The sequence below is a fragment of the Bombina bombina genome, unplaced genomic scaffold (genome assembly GCF_027579735.1).
Source record: "Bombina bombina isolate aBomBom1 unplaced genomic scaffold, aBomBom1.pri scaffold_78_1, whole genome shotgun sequence".
In the NCBI taxonomy this organism is placed as follows: Eukaryota; Metazoa; Chordata; class Amphibia; order Anura; family Bombinatoridae; genus Bombina; species Bombina bombina.
This window is the reverse complement of record NW_026511871.1, coordinates 2,518,712-2,545,716: the sequence shown is the minus strand read 5'-3', so window position 1 is coordinate 2,545,716 and position 27,005 is coordinate 2,518,712. Positions and strand designations below refer to the sequence as shown.

At 41.6% G+C, this 27,005-nt stretch overlaps 1 protein-coding gene across 1 annotated transcript in view; it reads left to right on the top strand.

Annotated features, from left to right (window-relative positions):
• CARD11 (caspase recruitment domain family member 11) overlaps window positions 1-27,005 on the top strand; it is a 1,057,928-nt gene that overhangs the window by 987,663 nt on the left and 43,260 nt on the right. The window contains exon 23 of the mRNA XM_053696753.1: window positions 15,704-15,828. Coding sequence (XP_053552728.1) covers window positions 15,704-15,828 — 125 coding nt within the window. The remainder of the gene's footprint in view (window positions 1-15,703; window positions 15,829-27,005) is intronic.

Below are 27,005 nucleotides of genomic sequence, written 5' to 3'. Positions count from 1 at the left end.
CCTTCAAGGAACTTGCAGACAAACCCTTATCCAAACCATCCTGAAGAAACTATAACATTCTAGGAATTCTAAAAGAATGCCAAGAGAATTTATGAGACGAACACCATGAAATTTAAGTCTTCCAAACTCTATAATAAATCTTTCTAGAGACAGATTTACGAGCTTGTAACATAGTATTAATCACTGAGTCAGAGAAACCTCTATGACTTAGTACTAAGCGTTCAATTTCCATACCTTCAAATTTAATGATTTGAGATCCTGATGGAAAAACGGACCTTGAGACAGTAGGTCCGGCCTTAACGGAAGTGGCCAAGGCTGGCAACTGGACATCCGAACCAGATCCGCATACCAAAACCTGTGTGGACATGCTGGAGCCAGCAGCAACACAAACGATTGTTCCATGATGATTTTGGAGATCACTCTTGGAAGGAGAACTAGAGGCGGGAAAATGTAAGCAGGATGATAACACCAAGGAAGTGTCAGCGCATCCACTGCTTCCGCCTGAACATCCCTGGACCTGGGCAGGTATCTGGGAAGTCTCTTGTTTAGATGAGAGGTCATGAGATCTATCTCTGGAAGACCCCACATCTGAATAATCTGAGAAAACACATCTGGATGGAGAGACCACTCCCCTGGATGTAAAGTCTGACGGCTGAGATAATCCGCCTCCCAATTGTCTACACCTAGGATATGCACCGCAGAGATTAAAAAGGAGCTGTATTCCGCCCAAGCAAGTATCTGAGAAACTTCTTTCATAGCTTGGGGACTGTGAGTCCCACCCTGATGATTAACATATGCCACTGTTGTGATATTGTCTGTCTGAAAACAAATGAACGGTTCTCTCTTTAACAAAGGCCAAAACTTAAGAGCAGTAAGCGAATAATGCCAGATATGTCAGAATCCAATTCTTGTTGCACTAAATTTTCCAACCAGAAAGTTGATGCAGCCGCAACATCAGCCAAAGAAATTGCAGGGCTGAGAAGATGACCTGAATATAAATAGGCCTTCCTTAGATAAGATGCAAGCTTCCTATCTAAAGGATCCTTAAAGGAAGTACTATCTTCCATAGGAATAGTGGTACGTTTAGCAAGAGTAGAAATAGCCCCATCAACTTTGGGGATTTTTTCCCAAAACTCTATAGAATTTTTTGGTAAAGGATACAATTTTTTAAACCTTGAAGAAGGAATAAAAGAAGTATCTGGCTTATTCCATTCCTTAGAAATCATATCAGAAATAGCTTCAGGAATAGGAAAAACCCCTGGAGAAACCACAGGAGGTTTAAAAACAGCATTTAAACGTTTATTAGACTGAACCTCAAGAGGACTGGTTACCTCAATATCCAAAGTAATTAACACTTCTTTTAATAAAGAACGCATATACTCTATTTTAAATAAATAAGTAGATTTGTCAGTGTCAATGTCTGAGGAAGGATCTTCTGTATCAGATAGATCTAAAAGACCTTTTACATTTATTAGAAGGTGGAAATGCAGACAAAGCCTTCTGGATAGAATCAGAAACAAATTCTTTAAAATTCATAGGTATATCATGTACATTAGAAGTTGAAGGAACTGCAACTGGCAATGTACTATTACTGATGGACACACTATCTGCATGTAAAAGTTTATCATGACAACTATTACAAATGACATTCAGCAAAATAATTTCCACAATCTTACAACAAATGCACTTAGCTTTGGTAGAACCGATGTCAGGCAGCAATGTTCCAGCAGAAACTTCTGAGGCAGGATCAGATTGAGACATCTTGCAAAATGTAAAAGAAAAAACAACATATAAAGCAAAATTATCAATTTCCTTATATGTCAGTTTCAGGAATGGGAAAAAAATGCAAATAGCATAGCCCTCTGATAGAGAAAAAGGCAAGAGGCAAACATCAATGGGGTATTAAAATAATGAAAAAGTTTGGCGCCAAGTATGACGCACAACGTAACTGAAAACTTTTTTGGCGCCAATAATAACCGGAAATTATACACTCGGGTCACTAATGACGCAACCGAGTGTAAGGCTTTGGCGTCAACTATGACGCCGGAAATGACGAAGTTGCGTCATAGACGTATTTTTCACGCCAAAAAAATTCTCGCGCCAAGAATGACGCAATAAAGTTTAGCATTTGGCGCACCCGCGGGCCTAATACCGCCCGCAATTTGCAAGAAGTAGTCAAATGAAAAAAAGACTAAACCCCAGGTAAGAGAAAAATTTCTTAAAAAATGTTTATATTCCCCAAATATGAAACTGACAGTCTGCAGAAGGAAATACATGAACCTGACTCATGGCAAATATAAGTACAATACATATATTTAGAACTTTATATAAATGCATAAAGTGCCAAACCATAGCTGAGGTGTCTTAAGTAATAAAAAACATACTTACCAAAAGACACCCATCCACATATAGCAGATAGCCAAACCAGTACTGAAACAGTTATCAGTAGAGGTAATGGTAAATTGAGAGTATATCGCCGATCTGAAAAGGGAGGTAGGAGATGAATCTCTACGACCGATAACAGAGAACCTATGAAATAGACCGCTGTTAGGGAAATCATCATATTCAATAAGTGATACTCCCTTCACGTCCCTCTGACATTCGCTGTACTCTGAGAGGAATCAGGCTTCAACAATGCTGAGAAGCGCATATCAACGTAGAAATCTTAGCACAAACTTACTTCACCACCTCCATAGGAGGCAAAGTTTGTAAAACTGAATTGTGGGTGTGGTGAGGGGTGTATTTATAGGCATATTGAGGTTTGGGAAACTTTGCCCCTCCTGGTAGGATTGTATATCCCATACGTCACTAGCTCATGGACTCTTGCCAATTACATGAAAGAAATGTATGTTCACCAGGGTCTCCAAAGGCAGTCTGCGGTATGTATTGCCACTGTCACCAGCGCTGCAGCTTACTGGTTTGATGCGTTGTCTGATTCTATTCGGACAGATACTCCTCTTGAGGAAATCCAGGACAGGATTAAGGCTCTTAAATTGGCCAATCCCTTTATTACGGATGTTTCTTTACAAGTCATTAAGCTGGGACCAAAGATATCTGGTTTTGGGGTGTTAGCACACAGAGCCTTATGGTTGAAGCCATGGTCTGCAGATGTTTTGTCCAAGTCCAAACTTTTGGCGATTCCTTACAAGGGTAAGACCTTGTTTGGGCCTTGTTTAGCTGAGATTATCTCAGACATTACAGGAGGGAAGGGATCCTTTCTACCTCAAGATAAGAAGAATAAGCAGAAGGATGACAGAGTAATTTTGATTCCTTTCGTAACTTTAGAGGTAAACCCTCCTCTCCTTCCTCCAAGCAAGATCAAGTCAAGCCCTCCTGGAAACCTGGTCAGTCTTGGAATAAGGGGAAGCAGTCTAAGAAACCTGCAACTGACTCCAAGTCAGCATGAAGAGTCGGCCCCCGATCCGGGAGTGGATCTAGTAGGGGGCAGACTTTCCTTTTTCGCTCAGGCCTGGATACGAGATGTATGTTGAGATGTCGAGATACGAGATGATACAGAGGAAGGTTTCTTCTTTCCAGATTATCTGTAGACCAGATAAAAAGAGAGGCGTTCTTACATTGTGTCAAGGACCTTGCCTCACTGGGAGTTATAGTTCCTGTTGCTCTGCAAGAGCAGGATCTGGGATTTTACTTGAATCTCTTCGTAGTTCCTAAAACGGAGGGAACGTTTAGGCCAATCTTAGACCTAAACTGCTTAAACAAGTTCTTCAGGGTTCCATCCTTCAAGATAGAGACTATTCGCTCCATTCTTCCCTAAGTTCAAGAAGGCCAATTCATGACAACCATAGACCTAAAGGATACGTACCTTCATGTTCCCATACACAGGGATCATCACAAGTTTCTGAGGTTCGTCTTCTTGGACAATCACTTTGTTTGTTGCGCTTCCATTCGGCCTTGCCACAGCCCCCAGAATTTTCTCAAAGGTTCTGTGAGCTCTGTTGGCAGTTATCTGGTCCTGGGGCATTGCAGTAGCGCCTTATCTAGACGACATTCTGGTTCAGGTGCCATCTTTTCATCAAGCAAAATCTCATACAGAGATCTTGTTGTCTTTTCTTTGCTCCCACGGATGGAGGGTGGATCTAGAAAAAAGCTCTCTGATTCCCGCCACAAGAGTACAGTTTTTAGGGTCCATAATAGACTCTCTTCTAATGAAGATTTTTCTGACAGAGGTCAGAAAATTAAAGATCCTCAAGTCTTGCCTAGCTCTTCAGGCCTCTCTGCGGCCTTCAGTGGCCCAGTGTATGGAGGTAATTGGTCTGATGGTGGCTTCTATGGACATCATTCCATGTGCTCGGTTCCATCTCAGCCCTCTGCAGTTATGCATGCTAAGACAGTTGAACGGGGACTATGCAGATCTGTCCCCACGTATAGTCCTGGATCAGGTTTCAGACTCGCCAGAAACAGCAGTTATGAAGCAGCGGTCTAAAGACCGCTGCTCCATAACCCTGTCCACCTGCTCTGAGCGTATTGCTCTCCGCATTCAGCGAGGTCTTGCGGACCTGAGCCGCACTGTCGGATCAGGTCCGCAAGACCTTTGATACATAGGCCTCATAGAGATAACAATGAAATAAATACATAACATAATATAGCTAACTTCCTTTTTTTTTTTGATAAATATTTATACCATGTTTAAGGCATGTAATACAAGTCCCACTTTCCACTTCACACCAAATTTGACGCAACACTTTTTGCACCAATTTTGATGCAATACTCCTAAACAACCCACAAACTAGTGAAATTTTCCACCACTTTTGATTGAAAAATGCATAATCACATGATTTATGACATCAGCCAATATGATTTAAATATATATTTTATACTATCATTAACGAATAAAATTGCTCGATACTTGTGTCATTGATCACTCATCAGAACTTGTGCCATTTGTTACATTGTGTATTATACTTTGAAAGTATGTATATGTGAAATTAGTATTAAAGTTATTAAACATTGATAATGACATTAGGACACACAGTGTAATATTTTAGACAATGATTTTAAAATTTGAATGATGTTTGATTCAATATAATCTTAAAGCTTATAGCTCAAAGGGATAGTTTACCTAACATTAAACTGTCATGATTCAGATACAGCAGAAATTAAAATCACATATTTACTGTCAATGCTATTTTCAGTCGGCTAGATTACTAGTTGTGCGTTAAGGTAAAAAAGCAGTGTTAACAGATCCTAACGCTGCTTTTTTACACCCGTTGCTATTACGAGCCTTGCAGGTATAGGTGTACCACACACTTTTTTGGCCTTATCGCAAAGCAACTTACGTAAATTTCGTAAAGGCTTTTTTCTATGAGACTTCCATAGCACCGGTATTACGAGTCTGCCTGGGAGACCAAAAAGTGAGCGGTACCCCCTCTACCGCCAAGATTCCTAACGCATTCTAAAATCAGTAGTTATGAGTTATACGCTACAAAGCTGTAGCATAAAACTCATAACTAAAGTGCTAAAAAGTACACTAACACCCATAAACTACCTATTAACCCCTAAACCGAGGCCCTCCCGCATCGCAAACACTATAATAAAAATTTTAACCCTTAATCTGCCGCTCCGGACATCGCCGTCACTAGAATAAACATATTAACCCCTAAACCGCCACACTCCCTCCTCGCAAGCACTAGTTAAATATTATTAACCCCTAATCTGCCGTCCCTAACATCGCCGCCACCTACCTATATTTATTAACCACTAATCTGCGGCCCCCAATGTCGCCGCCACTATATTATATTTATTAACCCCTAAATCTAAGTCTAACCCTAACCCCCCTAACTTAAATATAATTAAAATAAATCTAAATAAAATTCCTATCATTAACTAAATTATTCCTATTTAAAACGAAATACTTACCTATAAAATAAACCCTAAGCTAGCTACAATATAACTAATAGTTAGCGCTGCGGAATCTGTTGGTGCTCTACAAATACCTGATAATAATAATAATAGTTACATTGTAGCTAGCTTAGGGGTTTTTTTTATTTTACAGGCAAGTTTGTATTTATTTTAACTAGGTAGAATAGTTATTAAATAGTTATTAACTATTTAATAACTTCCTAGCTAAAATAAATACAAAAGTACCTGTAAAATAAAACCTAACCTATGTTACAATAACACCTAACACTACACTACAATTAAATAAATTCCCTACATTAAATACAATAAGGGCAATACATTGCCCTTAAAAGGGTATTTAGCTCTATTGCTGCCCAAAGCCCTAACCTAAAAATAAAACCCACCCAATACACCCTTAAAAAATCCTAACACTAACCCCCGAAGATTCACTTACCGGGAGAAGTCTTCATCCAAGCGGCAAGATGTCCTCAACAAAGCCGGCAGAAGTGGTCCTCCAGACGGGCAGAAATGGTCCTCCAGATGGGCAGAAGTCTTCATCCAGACGGCATCTTCTATCTTCATCCATCCGGCGCGGAGCGGCTCCATCTTCAAGACATCCGGCGCGGAGCATCCTCTTCCAACGACGTCTTCTTGATGAATGAAGGTACCTTTAAATGACGTCATCCAAGATGGCGTCCCTTAGATTCCGATTGGCTGATAGAATCAGCCAATCGGAATTAAGGTTGAAAAAATCCTATTGGCTGATCCAATCAGCCAATAGGATTGAAGTTCAATCCTATTGGCTGATCCAATCAGCCAATAGGATTGAGCTTGCATTCTATTGGCTGATTACAACAGCCAATAGAATGCGAGCTCAATCCTATTGGCTGATTGGATCAGCCCATAGGATTAAAGTTCAATCCTATTGGCTGATTGCATCAGCCAATAGGATTTTTTCAACCTTAATTTAGATTGGCTGATAGAATTCTATCAGCCAATTGTAATCTAAGGGACGCCATCTTGGATGACGTCACTTAAAGGTACCGCCATTCCAGAAGAAGACGTCGGAAGAAGAGGATGCTCCGCGCCGGATGTCTTGAAGATGGAGCCGCTCCGCGCCGGATGGATGAAGCTAGAAGATGCCGCCTGGATGAAGACTTCTGCCCGTCTGGAGGACCACTTCTGCCCATCTGGAGGACCACTTCTGCCGGCTTCGTTGAGGACATCTTGCCGCTTGGATGAAGACTTCTTCTAGTAAGTGAATCTTCGGGGGTTAGTGTTAGGATTTTTTAAGGGTGTATTCGGTGGGTTTTATTTTTAGGTTAGGGCTTTGGGCAGAAATAGAGCTAAATGCCCTTTTAAGGGCAATGCCCATCGAAATGCTCTTTTCAGGGCAATGGGGAGCTTAGTTTTTTTTAGTTAGGCTTTTATTTGGGGGGTTGGTTGTGTGGGTGGTGGGTTTTACTGTTGGGGGGGTTGTTTGTATTTTTTTTTTACAGGTAAAAGAGCTGATTTCTTTGGGGCAATGCCCAGCAAAAGGCCCTTTCAAGGGCTATTGGTAGTTTAGGCTAGGTTTTTTTTTTATTTTGGGGGGGCTTTTTTTATTTTGATAGGGCTATTAGATTAGGTGTAATTAGTTTAAAGATCTTGTAATTTGTTTTTTATTTTCTGTAATTTAGTGGAGTTTTTTGTAATTTAGCTAATTTTATTTAATTTATTTAATTGTATTTAATGTAGGGAATTTATTTAATTGTAGTGTAGTGTTAGGTGTTATTGTAACATAGGTTAGGTTTTATTTTACAGGTCAATTTGTATTTATTTTAGCTAGGTAGTTATTAAATAGTTAATAATTATTTAGTAACTATTCTACCTAGTTAAAATAAATACAAACTTGCCTGTAAAATAAAAATAAACCCTAAGATAGCTACAATGTAACTATTAGTTATATTGTAGCTATCTTAGGGTTTATTTTATAGGTAAGTATTTAGTTTTAAATAGGAATAATTTAGGTAATGATAGGAATTTTATTTAGATTTATTTTAATTATATTTAAGTTACGGGGGGTTAGGGTTAGGGTTAGAATTAGATTTAGGGATTAATAAATATAATATAGTGGTGGTGACGTTGGGGGCGGCAGATTAGGGGATAATAAATGTAGGTAGGTGGTGGCGATGTTAGGGATGGCAGATTAGGGGTTAATATGTTTATTCTAGTGGCGGTGATGTCCAGAGCGGCAGATTAGGGGTTAATAAGTATAATGCAGGTGTCGACGATGTCGGGGGCGGCAGATTAGGGGTTAATAAGTGTAATATTAGGGGTGTTTAGACTCGGGGTTCATGTTAGGGTGATAGGAATTTTATTTAGATTTATTTTAATTATATTTAAGTTACGGGGGGTTAGGGTTAGGGTTAGAATTAGATTTAGGGATTAATAAATATAATATAGTGGTGATGACATTGGGGGCGGCAGATTAGGGGATAATAAATGTAGGTAGGTGGCGGCGATGTTAGGGATGGCAGATTAGGGGTTAATATGTTTATTCTAGTGGCGGCGATGTCCAGAGCGGCAGATTAGGGGTTAATAAGTATAATGCAGGTGTCAACGATGTCGGGGGCGGCAGATTAGGGGTTAATAAGTGTAATATTAGGGGTGTTTAGACTCGGGGTTCATGTTAGGGTGTTAGGTGTAAACATAAAATGTGTTTCCCCATAGGAATCAATGGGGCTGCGTTACAGAGCTTTACGCTGCTTTTTGGCAGGTGTTTGGCTTTTTTTCAGCCGGCTCTCCCCATTGATGTCTATGGGGAAATCGTGCACGAGCACGTATAACCAGCTCACCGCTCACTTAAGCAGCGCTGTTATTGGAGTGCAGTGTGGAGCGCAATTTTGCTCTATGCTCACTTCTTGCCTGTTAACGGCGGGTTGAAAAAACCTGTAACACCAGCGCTGCAGGTAAGTGAGTGGTGAGAATAACCTGCAAGTTAGCACCGCACCCCTCATAACGCACAACTCGTAATCTAGCCAAGTGTTTTTCTTCCTTCTCTTGAATTTCTTTTTCAGTAAGAAATATCATCTTATATGCCGGTTCATTTTATAACACCTTTGTACGGGTGGTGTTTAAAACTAGACTGCAATCAGGAGGGGTTAAATGGGTGCAGAGAGAAAACCGGCCAAGCTCTTAAAATATCCATTGATTGCAAATAAATACATATAATACCCTGATTACATGTTATATTCACAATTATTCCTGCTCAGAATAATAATACATTTACACTATATACATATAGTGGTATAAATAAACACGGAGATATGAAAGACAACATTGTTTAGAACAAAAAAAGGAATTTAGGGATATGTAAATATGTTTGCAAAAGATTTCTGACATAACATATATATATATATACATATATATATATATACTCTCCAAGAAGCAGGCAGCCCACTGGTCTTTGCAGTAAAACTAGAATTTATTACATCAGTTTAAAAGATAACAAACGTTTCAGCACCGCATTGTGCCTTTGTCAATGTTATACACCAAAAAGTACAAGGACAGAGTGCACCCAAACACCCCAGATCAAATGCACTCTGTCCTTGTACTTTTTGGTGTATAACATTGACAAAGGCACAATGCGGTGCCGAAACGTTTGTTATCTTTTAAACTGATGTAATAAATTCTAGTTTTACTGCAAAGACCAGTGGGCTGCCTGCTTCTTGGAGAGTATTGATTTGATATTAGCAGAGCACCGTGGCACTACTCGAGTAAGATTGTGCAATCCTATCCATGACTGTATATATATATATATATATAAAAGTAGAAGCATAGAGACAAGACCTGGTGTTGATCCCTGTAGTCCCACGCCACAAAAGCCAGCACACGAGATTTAAGCAACACACCTTCCTTTAATACAAAGCATAACGTTTCAGCTCCCACTGGAGCCTTGTTCACATGCAATAATTCATCACGATAGATCAGGCATATCGTGATGAATTATTGCATGTGAACAAGGCTCCAGTGGGAGCTGAAACGTTATGCTTTGTATTAAAGGAAGGTGTGTTGCTTAAATCTCGTGTGCTGGCTTTTGTGGCGTGGGACTACAGGGATCAACACCAGGTCTTGTCTCTATGCTTCTACTTTTGTCTACATTTATCTTGGCCGTGCATTCGAGTGGTTGTTACATTGGTGAGTGCTGATCTTTCTTGTAAATATATATATATATATATATATATATATATATATATATATATATCTCAAAATAACAAGAGTATTACATTGAGCAATGATACTTTTTTTATTGGACTAACTATACATTTATAAGTTGACAAGCTTTCGGAAGAGTTCCTTCCTTTATCAAGTCTAAAGCAATACTGACCAATTCAATGGAATTTACAGATTGTATCTTAAAACACAGAATAGCTAAGAAGACAGTGCAGGGAGAGGAGGAGGTGTCGTAAAAATCATGAGGGGGGCTTAGGTAACAGGCAGACAGTGTCCAGTGTAGGAGAACAGACAGGGGAAATATATAGCTATACATAGAGCATATACTGACATAAAGTTATATATCAACATTGAATCAATATCTATAAAGATGTGAAATTGTATATACAGGAGGAATAAAAAAAGTTAAAAAAAGACAAAAGTGTGGACATAGGCTTACCTGTGTACCTATTTTTTTTTTTAACTTTTTTAACTTTTGTATAAGAGATATTATTGTTTGTTCAGGTAAAAATGTAGCTATTTCTTGGACATTAACAGATGAAGAATAAAACATTAGCTTAAGAGAAATGTGCTTGTTAATGGACAGTAATGATATGGTATAAATAAAGTTGCAAAAAAAATATCCACAACATCGATGACTCTCTTAGATATCAACAGTCCAATGCTCATCGCTCCGTACTTGACGCTCGTGTTTTTGACAGACTTTTTAATAAATATGGCCGTCGTATGTAGATTTGCGGCAGCGATGTCTGGCGAGTGTATTGACTCCAGCAAATGCGTCGAGATGGACGCAATGATAAATAGGCCCCTTAGAATAAGCTTCTCTTGAAGACGTTAAATTGCTAAAGCTTCTTTCTTAATGATTCTGAGATGTTTGAACTTAACCTTGTTTTCATCATTTTAACATTTTTAGGCCACTGTAGATTTCAGGATGTTAAATGTATCATCTCTATGTAATTTAAAGCAAAGTTAGTCATTTTAGCACCAAGGTGCATTTTAACTTAGTAGTAGCTACCTGGGCTGCTCAAGCTCTATGCTAGTGGTGCAGTTTTTTTGTTTCTCTTTTTTAATGATCAGATTAAACTTGGGCCACTACTATTGACAGAAACGATGATAATAACCCCTTGAACTGAATCTAACTGTTAGAGGTAATTAGATCATACAGCACTTTGTCCTCTGCAAGATTATCTGATTAAAGTTGGAGCGCTAGTTAAAGATCACAGTCAAGAGCTAAATGTGCTAGAAGTAAACTTTTTGCGCTCTTCGAGGAGCGCTCGTATTATGAGTTGAAAGTAAACTGTTTTTACTCTCGCGTTAACCCGACGAGCAGAAAAAATCGAACTTAGAATATCATGTGTGCGTTCACGTATTCTCTCAAAGAAGTCAATGGATAAACAAAAAACCGGGGAAAACCCCCCCCCCCTACTCTTGCACAAACCCAATCGCATATTTTGGTGCGCTCAACCGACATGAAAATATGCTTTTACATTTTCTGTAAAGGGCTCCAATGCACTTATATATATGTCTATATATGTATACATATGTATTTTTGTGTTTATATGTGTATATCTGTCTGTAAATACATATATAGACATATAAATACATATATACACATATAAATACATATATACACATATAAATACACTTATAAATACATATGTATACATATAAATACATAAATACATATGTACACATATAAATACATAAATACATATAAATACACTTATAAATACATATGTATACATATAAATACATATATACACATATAAATACATATATACACATATAAATACAGAAATACACATATAAATACATATAAATACATATATACACATATAAATACATATATACTGTGACAGACCCTTCGGTCAGGACTGAAAGTGTTAACTTTATTTTCTAACCACAAGTGGCTGGCTCCAGCTACAATCTAATTAATGCTTAGCATTCTATTGTTTGATCACCTCCAGAGAGAAAAACGCCTAAGTGATAAGGAGAGTCAAGAGTGTCCTGTGGTTGAAGTGTTTAAGTAATATAATCCTATTGTATCATGTCAAGGGCGCTTCTCCCTTTTATCTAATGTACAACATTCTTTCAACCCCCATCTGTGGGGGGGTCAAAAACCTGTATAAATCTGTATGCTGCCTTCAAATAAAGTGTTATCCTGTTTTAAACCTGAAATGTGGAGCTTGGTCTCATGTTTGCAGGGAAACTGATCAAGGTTGTGAAGTGCTGATTCTGTATGCAGGACATTGTTCATCTGGTATTAACCCTTGGTATACAGTTGGTACCGTAACATTGGTGGCAAGCGACGGGAGAATCCTTATCGCCCAGATGAGCAACTACACAAGCCAGTAACCTCAGGAAGAGGGGGATTATTACAATACTGACTAAGATGGAAAGAGTACCAGGGACAGAAGGAACCAATGGGCCCAGCATATCAGACAGAACCCCTGAAGAAGCAAGCTTTGATCGGGCGGTTAAAATAAGACTGGCATATTATGGCCCCAACCCATCTGCCGAAATTATCGACCGGGTCATAGCAGCTGTGGAGGCCAACCTACTTCGCCAAAGCGGCGCTGCAGCAGCCCAAGTCACAGCAACCCCAGTGGAAAAGGGAAAAGTAAATTTTGCAGCTTTTAAAAACTTCCTGGAAACAGAAGGAGAGATTGATGGGTACCTTGCAGATTTTGAGAGGCAATGTGCACTACACAAGGTACCCGCAGAGGACTGGGTCACGATATTATCCGGAAAATTATCCGGCCGGGCCAGTGAGGCTTTTCGGGCCATTCCAGATGAGGAAGTCGGGGATTATAATACTGTAAAAGAGGCTCTGCTCTCCAGGTATGCGGTTACACTGGAGGCATACCGGAGGCGGTTCAGAGACACTGTTAAATTGGCTGGTGATTCCTACCATGAGTGGGCATGTAAGGTGCACCGCACAGCAGCTCACTGGATAGCGGGGTGCCAAGCCGTATCTGGGGAAGAGGTGCTGCAGCTATTCCTGTTGGAACATTGCTTCGACAAGTTACCCGCAGGAGTTCGAGAGTGGGTTCGGGACCGTAAACCCTCCACCCTGCATGAAGCGGCTCGCTTGGCAGATGAGTATACGGATGCCCGCAAACTGGACACTGCTACCACTAAGCCCCCTGCCAGAGTGGAGTACAGACCCCCAGTCACCCCAGCACCTGCCAGTTACCAACCCCCAGCACACCGCTATACCACACGGTCTCGGGCCACGAACTACCCTCAGAGAGCCTGGTTCAATTCGCGGGGCTACTCACAACCTATTCGGTGCTTTGGATGTAAGCAACTAGGGCACAAAAGACCAGAGTGTCCCCTAAACGCAGCGAACCAAGCACAGTCCTGGAGAAGACCCGCTAGCGGAATCCCACGTAATCCTCAGCCTGCGGCCCGCTACGTAGAGGCGCAAGAATGCTGGGGCATCCTACATGAGGCAGACCTTGTGCAAGCTGCCCACCGGAATAACCGGCAACTGGTTAAAGTGAATGGGAAGGAGGTCAGTGGTCTACGGGATACTGGTGCTACCATGACCTTGCTTCGAAAGAACTTGGTGTCTGAGAAACAGCACACAGGAGACACTGTGGCTGTGAGGGTAGCAGGGGGCACTGTGTTCCGCCTGCCTGTTGCCAGGGTGCTTTTGGATTGGGGAGGGGGCGCTAGACCTGTGAATGTGGGGGTCATGAAGGATTTACCAGCTGATGTTCTCCTTGGAAATACCTTGGTCCCCCTTGTTTCTGCCTATGCTCCCATGGGTCCCGCTGATGTTAACCCTGTGACTACCCGTGCTCAGATCCGTGCAGCAGAGACTGACCCCCCTGCTGCTAAGCCCCAGGACGCTGAGCTCAGTAAATCTCTATCCGCTATTGATATGTGGGAGTCACGTTACAATGCGCTGATGAAGGAGAAGAGTCACGTAGAGGATAAAATGGTCACGTTAAATAATCATGTAACAGTGCTAGCGGGAGAGAAGAGGAGTGCAGAGGAAAAAGCACGTTTAGAACAGGAATCTCTGCTAGACAAGCTGCACCGACAGACTGCAGAAAACACCAGCTTGAGAGTGGAACATGAAACATTAAGGACAAACTTAGTGACACTGGAGGAGAAGCTGACGCTGGCTCATAGGGAGGTGCAGCAACTCAAGGGCACCCTATGTCAGTATGAAGGGATTGTGGATACCTATAAAGAGCAGGTACAAAAACCACGTAAAGAAGCCGATGATATTTTGAAGGACTGTTTAGCCCTAGTCGGGGCACTGAAGAGGTTGAACCCTTATTTATACAGACAGGGATTCTCTCTCATAACGGGAATACAGATGGATTGTCCCAGCAAACTGACATGCCTACCACCTCCTAGTCCGGTCATCCCCAGGTTGACCCGCAAAAGGGTCAAGCCGGGTCTGCCGGAGTGTTCCACAAGGGGGGAGCTATGTGACAGACCCTTCGGTCAGGACTGAAAGTGTTAACTTTATTTTCTAACCACAAGTGGCTGGCTCCAGCTACAATCTAATTAATGCTTAGCATTCTATTGTTTGATCACCTCCAGAGAGAAAGTGATAAGAAGAGTCAAGAGTGTTTTGTGGTTGAAGTGTTTAAGTAAAATAATCCTATTGTATCATGTCAAGGGCGCTTCTCCCTTTTATCTAATGTACAACATTCTTTCAACCCCCATCTGGGGGGGGGGGTCAAAAACCTGTATAAATCTGTATGCTGCCTTCAAATAAAGTGTTATCCTGTTTTAAACCTGAAATGTGGAGCTTGGTCTCATGTTTGCAGGGAAACTGATCAAGGTTGTGAAGTGCTGATTCTGTATGCAGGACATTGTTCATCTGGTATTAACCCTTGGTATACAGTTGGTACCGTAACATATACATATATACACATATAAATACATATGTATACATATGAATACATAAATACATATATACACATTTAAATACATATGTACACATATAAATACATAAATACATATATAGACATATAAATACATAAATAAATATATACACATATAAATACATATGTACACATATAAATACATAAATACAATATATGGTATAGACATATAAATACATACATATATACACACATATAAATACATAAATACATAGGTACACACATAAATACATATATACATATATAGACATATATACATATATAGACATATAAATTCATGAATACATACACTATATACACATATAAATACATATGTACACACATATACTGTATAACACCTGACAACTCATATCTTTGAGCACTTATAACTTTTGTGAGCAATATCGTTTTAAATAATTTTAATAGACGGTGTTATGATTAATGTAATGTATTTTTTGTGCAACTTTTTAGTTTTGCAAAACAGTTAACCAGAGCTCTGAAGTTGTGGTAATCATTCTAGCGTAAATCTAGCATTTACTTTAACTCGTAATAACAGCGATAAGCCCAACAAGCTGCAAACACCTGCAATAAACCCCTTATTGCACGCGCGCAAACGTTCGCACTTCACTCATAATCCGGCCCTTTATGTATCAAACTAAAGCAAGTGTAATTCTGACATTATTGTGAGTTGTGGTACAATTTGCTGCCTTCATGTTACAATAATAGTTTTTATTTTATAGATATCATCACAAAAGAAGATCTTGTAAAAAGACAGCGATCAGACACAATTATTCACGTTAGAGAAAGAAACCCAAATACCTATGAATGTATTACTCCAGGCAGCATTGAGGCTGTTACTTCCAAGGTATAGTAACACATTGTATGACTGGATATTTGGAAATGTTATTAAAATTTCATCAGAACTTATATTAAGGCTAATAAATTGTAATAAAGTCCAAAAGCAACTGGAAATACAGTGCCCAATATGTCATTTGTAAGGATGTGGAGATTTATAGCAAACTCAATGCTAGATGCTGAAAGAACACAAACAGAAGAAGAGTAAGGTGGTTAAAGACAATTAATTGGCCTCTAGTTATCAAGCCGTCGACTTTCTTGCATCTTAGGCACCAATACGCTCGCCTAAGATCGCCTAAAATCGCTGCCGCGGACCTGAATACGTTCTCCAAAATTATCAAGAAAGCTGTCAAAAAGCCACACACCAAGTACGGACCGATGAGCAGCGGACTGTTGCTAACTAACAGTTATCGATCGCGCTACTCTTCGGCTTATTCTCAGCTTTCTTGGTACCCTGTCACTAAACACCCACACTATACTTTACTGTTTTACCCCCTATACCGCCACTCCCGGACCCCGCCGCAACTAAATAAAGTTATTAACCCCTAAACCGCCGCTCCCAGAGCCCACCGCAACTCTAATAAAGTGTTTAACCCCTAAACCGCCATTCCCGGAGCCCACCGCCACCTACATTATATGTATTAACCCCTAAACCGCCTCTCCCGGACCCCGCCGCCACCTACATTATATTTATTAACCCCTAATCTGACCCACTACACCTACATTATACTTATTAACCCCTAAACCACTGCTCCCGGAGCCCGCCGCAACTAAATAAAGTATTTAACCCCTAAACCACAGCTCCCGGACCCTGCCGCCACCTACATTATATTTATTGACCCCTAATCTGACCCCCCTACACCGCCGCCACCTACATTAAATTTATTAACCCCTAAACCTAAGTCTAACCCTAACACCCCTAACTTAAATATAATTTAAATTAATCTAAATAAATATTCCTATCATTAAATAAATTATTCCTATTTAAAAATAAATACTTACCTATAAAATAAACCCTAAGATAGCTACAATATAACTAATAGTTACATTCTAGCTATTTTAGGATTTATTTTTATTTTGACAGGCAAGTTTGTATTTATTTTAACTAGGTAGAATAGTTATTAAATAGTTATTAACTATTTAATAACTTCCTAGCTAAAATAAATACAAATATACCTGTAAAATAAAACCTATCCTAAGTTACAATTACACCTAACACTACACTATCATTAAATTAATTACCTAAACTAAATACAATTAAATACAATTAAATAAAATAAAATTATCTGAAGTACAAAAAAACAAACACTAAATTACAGAAAATAATAAAATAATTACAAGAATTTTAAACTAATTACACCTAATCTAATCCCCCTAATAATATAAAAAAGCCCCCCAAAATAATAAAAATCCCTACCCTATACTAAATTACAAATAGCCCTTAAAAGGGCTTTTTGCGGGGCATTGCCCCAAAGTAATCAGCTCTTTTACCTGTAAAAAAAAAATACAATACCCCCCCAACATTACAACCCATCACCCACACACCCAAACCTACTCTAAAACCCACCCAATCCCCCCTTAATAAAATCTAACACTACCCCCTTGAAGATCACCCTACCTTGAGACGTCTTCACCCAACCGGGCAGAAGTGGTCCTCCAGACGGCCAGAAGTCTTCATCCTATCCGGGCAGAAGAGGACCTCCAGACGGTCTTCATCCAGGCGGCATCTTCTATCTTCATCCAGCCGAAGCGGAGCAGGTCCATCTTCAAGACATCCGACGCGGAGCATCCTTCCAGGCCGACGACTACCCGACGAATAAATATTCCTTTAAATGAGGTCATCCAAGATGGCGTCCCTTGAATTCCGATTGGCTGATAAAATTCTACGGGTAGTCGTCGGCCTGGAAGGATGCTCCGCGTCAGATGTCTTGAAGATGGACCCGCTCCGGATGGATGAAGATAGAAGATGCCGCCTGGATGAAGACTTTTGCCCGTCTGAGGTCCTCTTCTGCCCGGATAGGATGAAGACTTCTGGCCGTCTGGAGGACCACTTCTGCCCGGTTGGGTGAAGATGTCTCAAGGTCGGGTGATCTTCAAGGGGTTAGTGTTAGGTTTTATTAAGGGGGGTGTTACAAACTGCTGTTTGTAACTGGCCCTTTAAATGGAAAATTGCCCTGCTTCCCTGGATTTTGGAGAAGCCTATTTGCCAGCCTCCTTCCACATGACTATGGCCCCTGGAAGATTGTGCCCCTGAGGACATATTGACTTTTGTTGGGTGTGTGTGGCCCTTTAAGAACCGTCTGGGGACATATTGTGACTTTGGTGAACAATGCCCCTTTAAGACTATGTCCCCAGACCTGTGAAATGACTTGTCCCTGGCTTTCTCCCACTTGGTTCAGTTTCATTGTGTGCCATTAAGTGCTATGTGACAGACCCTTCGGTCAGAACTACAGAGATAACTTTGTTCAGCTTCAAGAAGCATTCTAAATACAAGTTTGCTGGGATCAGCTCTAATTAAGTTTAGTGATAAAACATTCCCATTGTCTAATCAGATTTCTGGTAGTGATAAGGTGGACTGCATTGTTTTATTGTGTGTAAAATGTTATCTGCTGAAGTAATGTTGTGGCCTGTCAAAGGGAGTGTCTCTCTATCTAATATCAAATGTGTGATGGGGGATTTTATGCCTCCCCCTGAGAGTGTCCTGTTTGCATGTAACCTCAATAAAAAGCAGGCTGTGTGCTCCAGCACATCAGACCTATTTCTGTCCCTCTAACTTGCAGCTTTGACTCATGTTTGTAGGGGACAGCTTCAGCTATAATCACTACAGGGATTGCTATGCTTTTCATACTCCTTTAGCTACGGGGATTGCCACAGAAGGAAGAGGTTCACCTACTGGAGCCTGGTCGTAGGTCCAGGGCGCAGAGCAGACGGCGAGATACCAGCCCAGCAGCGGTGGTTCATAGAGTCTGCGTTACTTATGGTGGCTACGCAGCAGTTAGAGTGACTACGGTGCTGCTGCTCCTTTGGGGAGCGCTAGGAGCATCCTTTTCTACGGTCCAACTTCCAGCCAGCCTGGAGGCAACCGTAACATTTGGCGGCAGCGGTGGGATTGGCGTCCTAGCGCAAGGAGCAGCACCACAACAGCACTGGTATCGTAGGAGAGTAATTGAGGGCAACGCTAGCCACTGTGCAGTGTCCCTACCTACAGCAGCATGGAGCTGACAAGATACTGGTCAGAACCATGTGAAGAGCACCTCAACCGGATCCGTCGCTATGAGGGCGCGGATTTCGTTCCAGAGGTAAAGAGGCGGCTAGTCCGATATGGTCCAGACACTGCGCAGGAGGTAGTCAGTCGCATCATCCGGGAATTGGATACGGAGAACAAAGCTGCACGAGCCTTTGAGCGCCAACTGTGGAGTTTGAGGGTATGGACACCTGGTCTCCAGCGAGAAAGTGAGTCACAGGGAGTGGAGAGCAACGACCTCCCTCCCCAGCGGCAGCCGGAGTTACAGGGAGAGGAGAGCAGCGACCTCCATCCCCAGCAGCAGTATACCGTGCAGAGGGAAGAGACAACCGGTCTCCTTCCCCAACCCCAACCAGAGATACCAGAGGCAGCAGGCCTCATAGACTGGTCCTGGGAGGACCCCCAGCAGGCAGGTGGAGATGGGACCGCAGTCTCTCTACCGGCCCTACAGGGATGCTGGGCAGGCGGCCCAGATCCCCAGCGACAGACCCAGCTACAGGGAGGGGAGAGCATCGACCTCCCTCCCCAGCCGGAGTGTGCCTTCCAGGGAGAGGAGACAACCGGTCTCTCTCCCCAGCCGCAGCATGTTCCACAGGAAGCGGAGAGCATCGACCTCCCTTCCCAACGGCCGCCGGAGTATCAGGAGGAGGAGGTAAGCCAATCTCCCCCTCCCCAGCTAACTCCTAACTTGGGCCCAGGGTTAACAGTGGAGATGTTAACCCCCACTGACCCCCACGTTCCCTTTGCCACCGAGCAGGACTATGCCCCAATTCCCCCAGCAGAAGAGCTGGCATCAGGACAGAGCGCTGCTGGCCTCTGCCCTACCGACCTTGTCCTTGTTACAGGACTGGCCTGCAAACCCCTCACCCCAGCAGAAGCGCTGGCACCAGGGCAGAGTGCCGCTGGCCTTTGCCCCCCAAGTACCATCAGCTATTTGCCCAGCTGCGCCAGGAAGGCCGAGGATGCTACACTTTCATCCTACAACCTGGAACTTACAGGCCAGTACTACGTATTGTGGGGGGGCTACTTTGCTGCTAACGATTATTTGTGGGTGGGTTGCGAGACTAACTTAGGCACTGACCGGCAGAAGGTCAGGTGCCTGGTTAGTCTCCCTCCAAAAGGGGAGATATGTTACAAACTGCTGTTTGTAACTGGCCCTTTAAATGGAAATTGCCCTGCTTCCCTGGATTTTAGAGAAGCCTATTTGCCAGCCTCCTTCCACATGACTATGGCCCCTGGAAGATTGTGCCCCTGAGGACATATTGACTTTTGTTGGGTGTGTGTGGCCCTTTAAGAACCGTCTGGGGACATATTGTGACTTTGGTGAACAATGCCCCTTTAAGACTATGTCCCCAGACCTGTGAAATGACTTGTCCCTGGCTTTCTCCCACTTGGTTCAGTTTCATTGTGTGCCATTAAGTGCTATGTGACAGACCCTTCGGTCAGAACTACAGAGATAACTTTGTTCAGCTTCAAGAAGCATTCTAAATACAAGTTTGCTGGGATCAGCTCTAATTAAGTTTAGTGATAAAACATTCCCATTGTCTAATCAGACTTCTAGTAGTGATAAGGTGGACTGCATTGTTTTATTGTGTGTAAAATGTTATCTGCTGAAGTAATGTTGTGGCCTGTCAAAGGGAGTGTCTCTCTATCTAATATCAAATGTGTGATGGGGGATTTTATGCCTCCCCCTGAGAGTGTCCTGTTTGCATGTAACCTCAATAAAAAGCAGGCTGTGTGCTCCAGCACATCAGACCTATTTTTGTCCCTCTAACTTGCAGCTTTGACTCATGTTTGTAGGGGACAGCTTCAGCTATAATCACTACAGGGATTGCTATGCTTTTCATACTCCTTTAGCTACGGGGATTGCCACAGAAGGAAGAGGTTCACCTACTGGAGCCTGGTCGTAGGTCCAGGGCGCAGAGCAGACGGCGAGATACCAGCCCAGCAGCGGTGGTTCATAGAGTCTGCGTTACTTATGGTGGCTACGCAGCAGTTAGAGTGACTACGGTGCTGCTGCTCCTTTGGGGAGCGCTAGGAGCATCCTTTTCTACGGTCCAACTTCCAGCCAGCCTGGAGGCAACCGTAACAGGGGGATTGGGTGGGTTTTAGAGTAGGGTTGGGTGTGTGGGTGGTGGGTTGTAATGTTGGGGGGGTATTTTTTTTTTTTTACAGGTAAAAGAGCTGATTACTTTGGGGCAATGCCCCGCAAAAGGCCCTTTTAAGGGCTATTTGTAATTTAGTGTAAGGTAGGGATTTTTATTATTTGGGGGGGGCTTTTTTATTTTATTAGGGGGATTAGATTAGGTGTAATTCATTTAAAATTCTTGTAATTATTTTATTATTTTCTGTAATTTAATGTTTGTTTGTTTTTGTACTTTAGATAATTTTATTTAATTTTATTTAATTGTATCTTAGGGTTTATTTTATAGGTAAGTATTTTATAGGTAAGTATTTATTTTTAAATAGGAATAATTTATTTAATGATAGGAATATTTATTTAGATTAATTTAAATTATATTTAAGTTAGGGGGTGTTAGGGTTAGACTTAGGTTTAGGGGTTAATAAATTTAATGTAGGTGGCGGCGGTGTAGGGGGGTCAGATTAGGGGTTAATAAATATAATGTAGGTGGCGGCGGGGTCCGGGAGTGGCGGTTTAGGGGTTAAACACTTTATTTAGTTGCGGCGGGCTTCCGAAAGCGGCGGTTTAGGGGTTAATAAGTATAATGTAGGTGGCGGCGGTGTAGGGGGGTCAGATTAGGGGTTAATTAGTATAATGTAGGTGGCGGCAGTGTAGGGGGGGCAGATTAGGGGTGTTTAGACTCGGGGTACATGTTAGGGTGTTAAGTGTAGACGTTCCCATAGGAATCAATGGGATATCGGGCAGCAGCGAACATGAGCTTTCGCTGCTTTCAGACTCCAATTGATTCCTATGGCATCCGCAGCCTCCAGGGCGATGGATTGAAAACCAGGTACGCTGGGCCGGAATAGTGGCGAACGTACCTGCTAGTTTTTTGATAAGGGAAATCTGAAAAGGGGAGGGCCAGGGAGTTGTAAGCACGTGACCAGAACAGTGTCACTTCTGTCTGTAGTGACCCTGGGCTAGAGAGCAGCAGGTGACAGCACCTGGCTTATTGGCATTTTTTTTTTTACTTAAATTGTTACAGCGGGTATCAGTGCGCTGCTATTTGCCTATAAAGGAGACCAACGGACGAGACGTGACGTCAGACGCCATCCCAACACGTGTGTGTGTGTTTGTGCTCACAGCTCGGGAGAGCTGCTCCAGATTCCCCAGCGGTTCATGGTCAGACCGAAGAATACAAAGCCATAGAAGTGCTGGTATCATTGCGCTGCTATTTGCCTATAAAGGAGACCAAAGGACGAGACGTGACATCAGACGCCGTCCCAACACGTGTGTGTGTGTGTTTGTGCTCACAGCTCGGGAGAGCTGCTCCAGATTCCCCAGCAGTCCATGGTCAGACCGAAGAATACAAAGCCATAGAAGTGCTGGTATCAGTCCGCTGCTATTTGCCTATAAAGGAGACCAACGGACGAGACGTGACGTCAGACGCCGTCCCAACACGTGTGTGTGTTTGTGCTCACAGCTCGGGAGAGCTGCTCCAGATTCCCCAGCGGTCCATGGTCAGACCGAAGAATACAAAGCCATAGAAGTGCTGGTATCAGTGCGCTGCTATTTGCCTATACAGGAGACCAACGGACGAGACGTGACGTCAGACGCCGTCCCAACACGTGTGTGTGTGTTTGTGCTCACAGCTCGGGAGAGCTGCTCCAGATTCCCCAGCGGTTCATGGTCAGACCGAAGAATACAAAGCCATAGAAGTGCTGGTATCAGTGCGCTGCTATTTGCCTATACAGGAGACCAACGGACGAGACGTGACGTCAGACGCCGTCCCAACACGTGTGTGTGTGTTTGTGCTCACAGCTCGGGAGAGCTGCTCCAGATTCCCCAGCGGTCCATGGTCAGACCGAAGAATACAAAGCCATAGAAGTGCTGGTATCAGTGCACTGCTATTTGCCTATAAAGGAGACCAACGGACGAGACGTGACGTCAGACGCCGTCCCAACACGTGTGTGTGTGTTTGTGCTCACAGCTCGGGAGAGCTGCTCCAGATTCCCCAGCGGTCCATGGTCAGACCGAAGAATACAAAGCCATAGAAGTGCTGGTATCAGTGCACTGCTATTTGCCTATAAAGGAGACCAACGGACGAGACGTGACGTCAGACGCCATCCCAACATGTGTGTGTGTGTTTGTGCTCACAGCTCGGGAGAGCTGCTCCAGATTCCTCAGCGGTTCATGGTCAGACCGAAGAATACAAAGCCATAGAAGTGCTGGTATCAGTGCGCTGCTATTTGCCTATACAGGAGACCAACGGTCGAGACGTGACGTCAGACGCCGTCCCAACACGTGTGTGTGTGTTTGTGCTCACAGCTCGGGAGAGCTGCTCCAGATTCCCCAGCGGTCCATGGTCAGACCGAAGAATACAAAGCCATAGAAGTGGTAAAGTACAGCGATTTAATACACATTGGAAGTATCACGTATATGAATGTTTTTGGTGGAAAGTATATAAACTGTCAATCTGTGTATACGATTTAAAAGTTGGAAAGTTCTACGCAGGTTCTATATCCATTATTAACTTGTCAAAACTGAACTTTTGGATCGTTACAAACAAACTGGAAAATTTATATGGGCCATACTTTGATCTAAGCTTTCTATATACGGACAGTGTCCTTTTTAATATTGTGTTCACTAGATCTTTTGATATAGACCGCATATGTATTAGCCGATTACCAATTGTCATAAGCTTAACTGTTTTTTGTTTATGATATATATGTTTTTTTTAACATAAAGAATTTTTAGGCATTATATTAATTCATTACGCTATAGGGAGACGTCCCTTTCAGGTTACATATTTATTTGTTTTTAATAAATGTTTTGTTTTTGATAAAATTTGGTGTTTGATACTTTTGGCCTCTGGCGCCCACTTTATCTGTAAGCCCTTAAAGCTTAACATTTGTCAAATTGATACTCTGACACTTTGTAGGGAAAGTGTCTTTTAAAGAGGTGTTTAGTATCATTTCCATAGCACACTTCTATCTACTTTTATATTTTTTAACTAGCAAAAGTAGTCAGATTGTGCCGAACTTGTGTTCGGAACATCTGTAGTGACGTAACCATTGATCTGTGTCGGACTGAGTCCGGCGGATCGTATGTTACGTCACTATATTCTACTTTTGCCAGTCTGTAGGGTTTAATAACTACGGCGAATCAGGCTCGCCACAAATACGCTGCGGAATCCAACGTATTTGCGGTTGACAGCTTGATAAATAGAGGCCTTTGTGTACATTATTTGGTACAAATTTAAAGTGAATGTAAATTTTGATGCTAAAGTGCCCGGTTTTTAAAAATTCGATTAAAAACAGGGGCACTTTAATTAATCAAAATTTCCATTCACTTTAACATAGGATTCGGTTCTAAAGACCAAAAAAACTTTACATGAAAGAGATGGATGTAAAAGAGGTCGACACCAGGAGCAAGTTATTGGGAGTAAGAAACCTACTCTCCAGGTACTGGGTATTGTTCAGCCCTGTTTTTATTATTTACATACACCTAGATTACGAGTTTTGCGTTCGTGTTTTAACGCTGAAAAAAAATGTAATTTCAGCGTTAAAACAGCACCGCAGCCATAACAAATCTTGTTGGTATAGCTGTATCGCAAGCCTTTAAGCCTGTAACGTAACGTCAGTCCCGCACACGTAAAAATGACGTTTTTTCATGGGACTTCCATAGCTCTGCCATTACGTGTTTTGCGGTGAGGCTAAAAAACTTATACCGACACGATCTGTTCCGCAATCTAAAAGCAATAGTTATGAGTTTTACGCTACAAAACTGTAACATAAAACTCATAACTAAAGTGTTAAAAAGTACACTAAAAACCCATAAACTACCTATTAACCCCTAAACCGCCGCCCTCGCCGGCATCGCATACACTATTCAAATATTATTAACCCCTAATCTGCCGTCCGCCCACATCGCCCCCACTATACTATAGTTATTAACCTCTAATTCTGCCGCCACTATAATAAACCTATTAACCCCTAAACCGAAAGACTCCCACAATGAAATATACTAAATAAACCTATTAAAGGGACAATCTAGTATAAATTAAACTTTCATTATTCAGATAGGACTTTTAATTTTAATCAACTTTCCAATTTACTTTTATCATCAAATTTGCTGTTTTCTCTTGGTATTCTTAGTTTAAACTAAACATAGGTAGGCTCATATGCTAATTTCTAAGCCTTTGAGGGCTGCCTCTTATCACATGCTTTTTAAATCTCTTTTTAACACAAAGAGACAGAAAGTACATGTGGGCCATATAGATAACACTGTGTTCAGGCACAGGGGGTTGTTTAAGATCTAGCACAATACAATGCTACATTTAAGACAATAGATAATAAACAGTCACAGTCATGTGATCAGGGGGCTGGAAGAAGGTTCCTAGATACAAGGTAATCACAGAGGTAAAAAGTATATTAATATAACTTAAAAACTAAATACATACCTGGGAAATAAAAGCTAAGCTATCTACAATAGAACTAATGTCAGCCGTATAGGAATCAGTCAAGGGTGTAACCCAACTGCTAGCGTGAAAAGTAAAACACACGCTAGCACACTGAGAAATAACCAGGACATGACCCACTCAGGAAACAAATAAAGCAGGATACAAAATAATAAATGTTCTTTAAAGCAGGTTTGTAACAATAAGAGATAACGTCCCTTTAAGTAGATTTGAATCCAACAGATAAACAAAGTTCCTTTAAGCAGGTTTGAAATAACTGAAAGGAAATGTCCCTTTAAGCAAGTTTAATACAATCATACAATAGTAATAAAAAATATTACTATAATAACCCCTGGTGCTAACGTGTAGCTTAAATTGGTAGTGCAAAAGGCTATAATTAGTATATACTATAAACAATAAATCCCCTTAGTGAGGTAGTTCTAATTTGTTAAATATACCCTTACATATATGAATAATGCAAAAGGGTTAAATAATTATACGTAACAAACCCATTTAGTGATGCGCTTAAGGATGATTAGAAGAGAGTGGTAGTGCAAGTAAAAAATGAACAAATTTTATTACAATCTTAATCATACAAAGAATACTTTCTAAAACCAAATTATCTAAAAACACTCTGATCAGGCGTTTGACAATGTAGTATCAATAAAAAAATCCCTAAGTACCAAAAATAAATAAAATTACATAAAAATAAAATGCATATATAATATAATAAAAATAACAATGAATAAAACAACCACTATTGCAAATGGTTATTTCAAGGCAAAGAGCAAAGATCCCAATAGGAACCAAGGAAGATCCACATCAGCTGGAAGTTAGTGATGTTTAACCGGAGCTGTAACGAGATTTGAGATCCAAATGAACAGACAGGAAGAGAGCCAAATTTAAGGTGTTCACTTATTACTTACACCGAAAATGCTCTCTGAAGTCCCAGCTGTCTCTCTATAGTGGTCTTGGATTAGATCACTGCTGGATGGGTCACCGCAAAGGAATTTCTTGTCTTTAGGATCCATAGCAGCACTCACGCCAGACAGACCAAACAGTGCACTGAGTCTCCGTGCGGTCTCGACGCTGGCAATTAGTTCCAGTCACCTGTGTGTTAAAAGAGTGGGTGGAGCAACGCGTTTCAGCCCGGTCTGGGCCTTTGTCAAGCTCCTGAAGCAAAATGCAGCCAAAACCTAAATGATCCTTATGTGAAAGGGCTTTTCAAATGTCATTTTAAAACAAGTCCTGAATAAAACGCAATTTCACGTTCCTCCTTTTCAAAAATTGAAAGTATATAATCTGTATCATCGACAGGAACCGCTGCAGCTGCCTCTTTTTTGCTCCTTTATTCCCCCACCG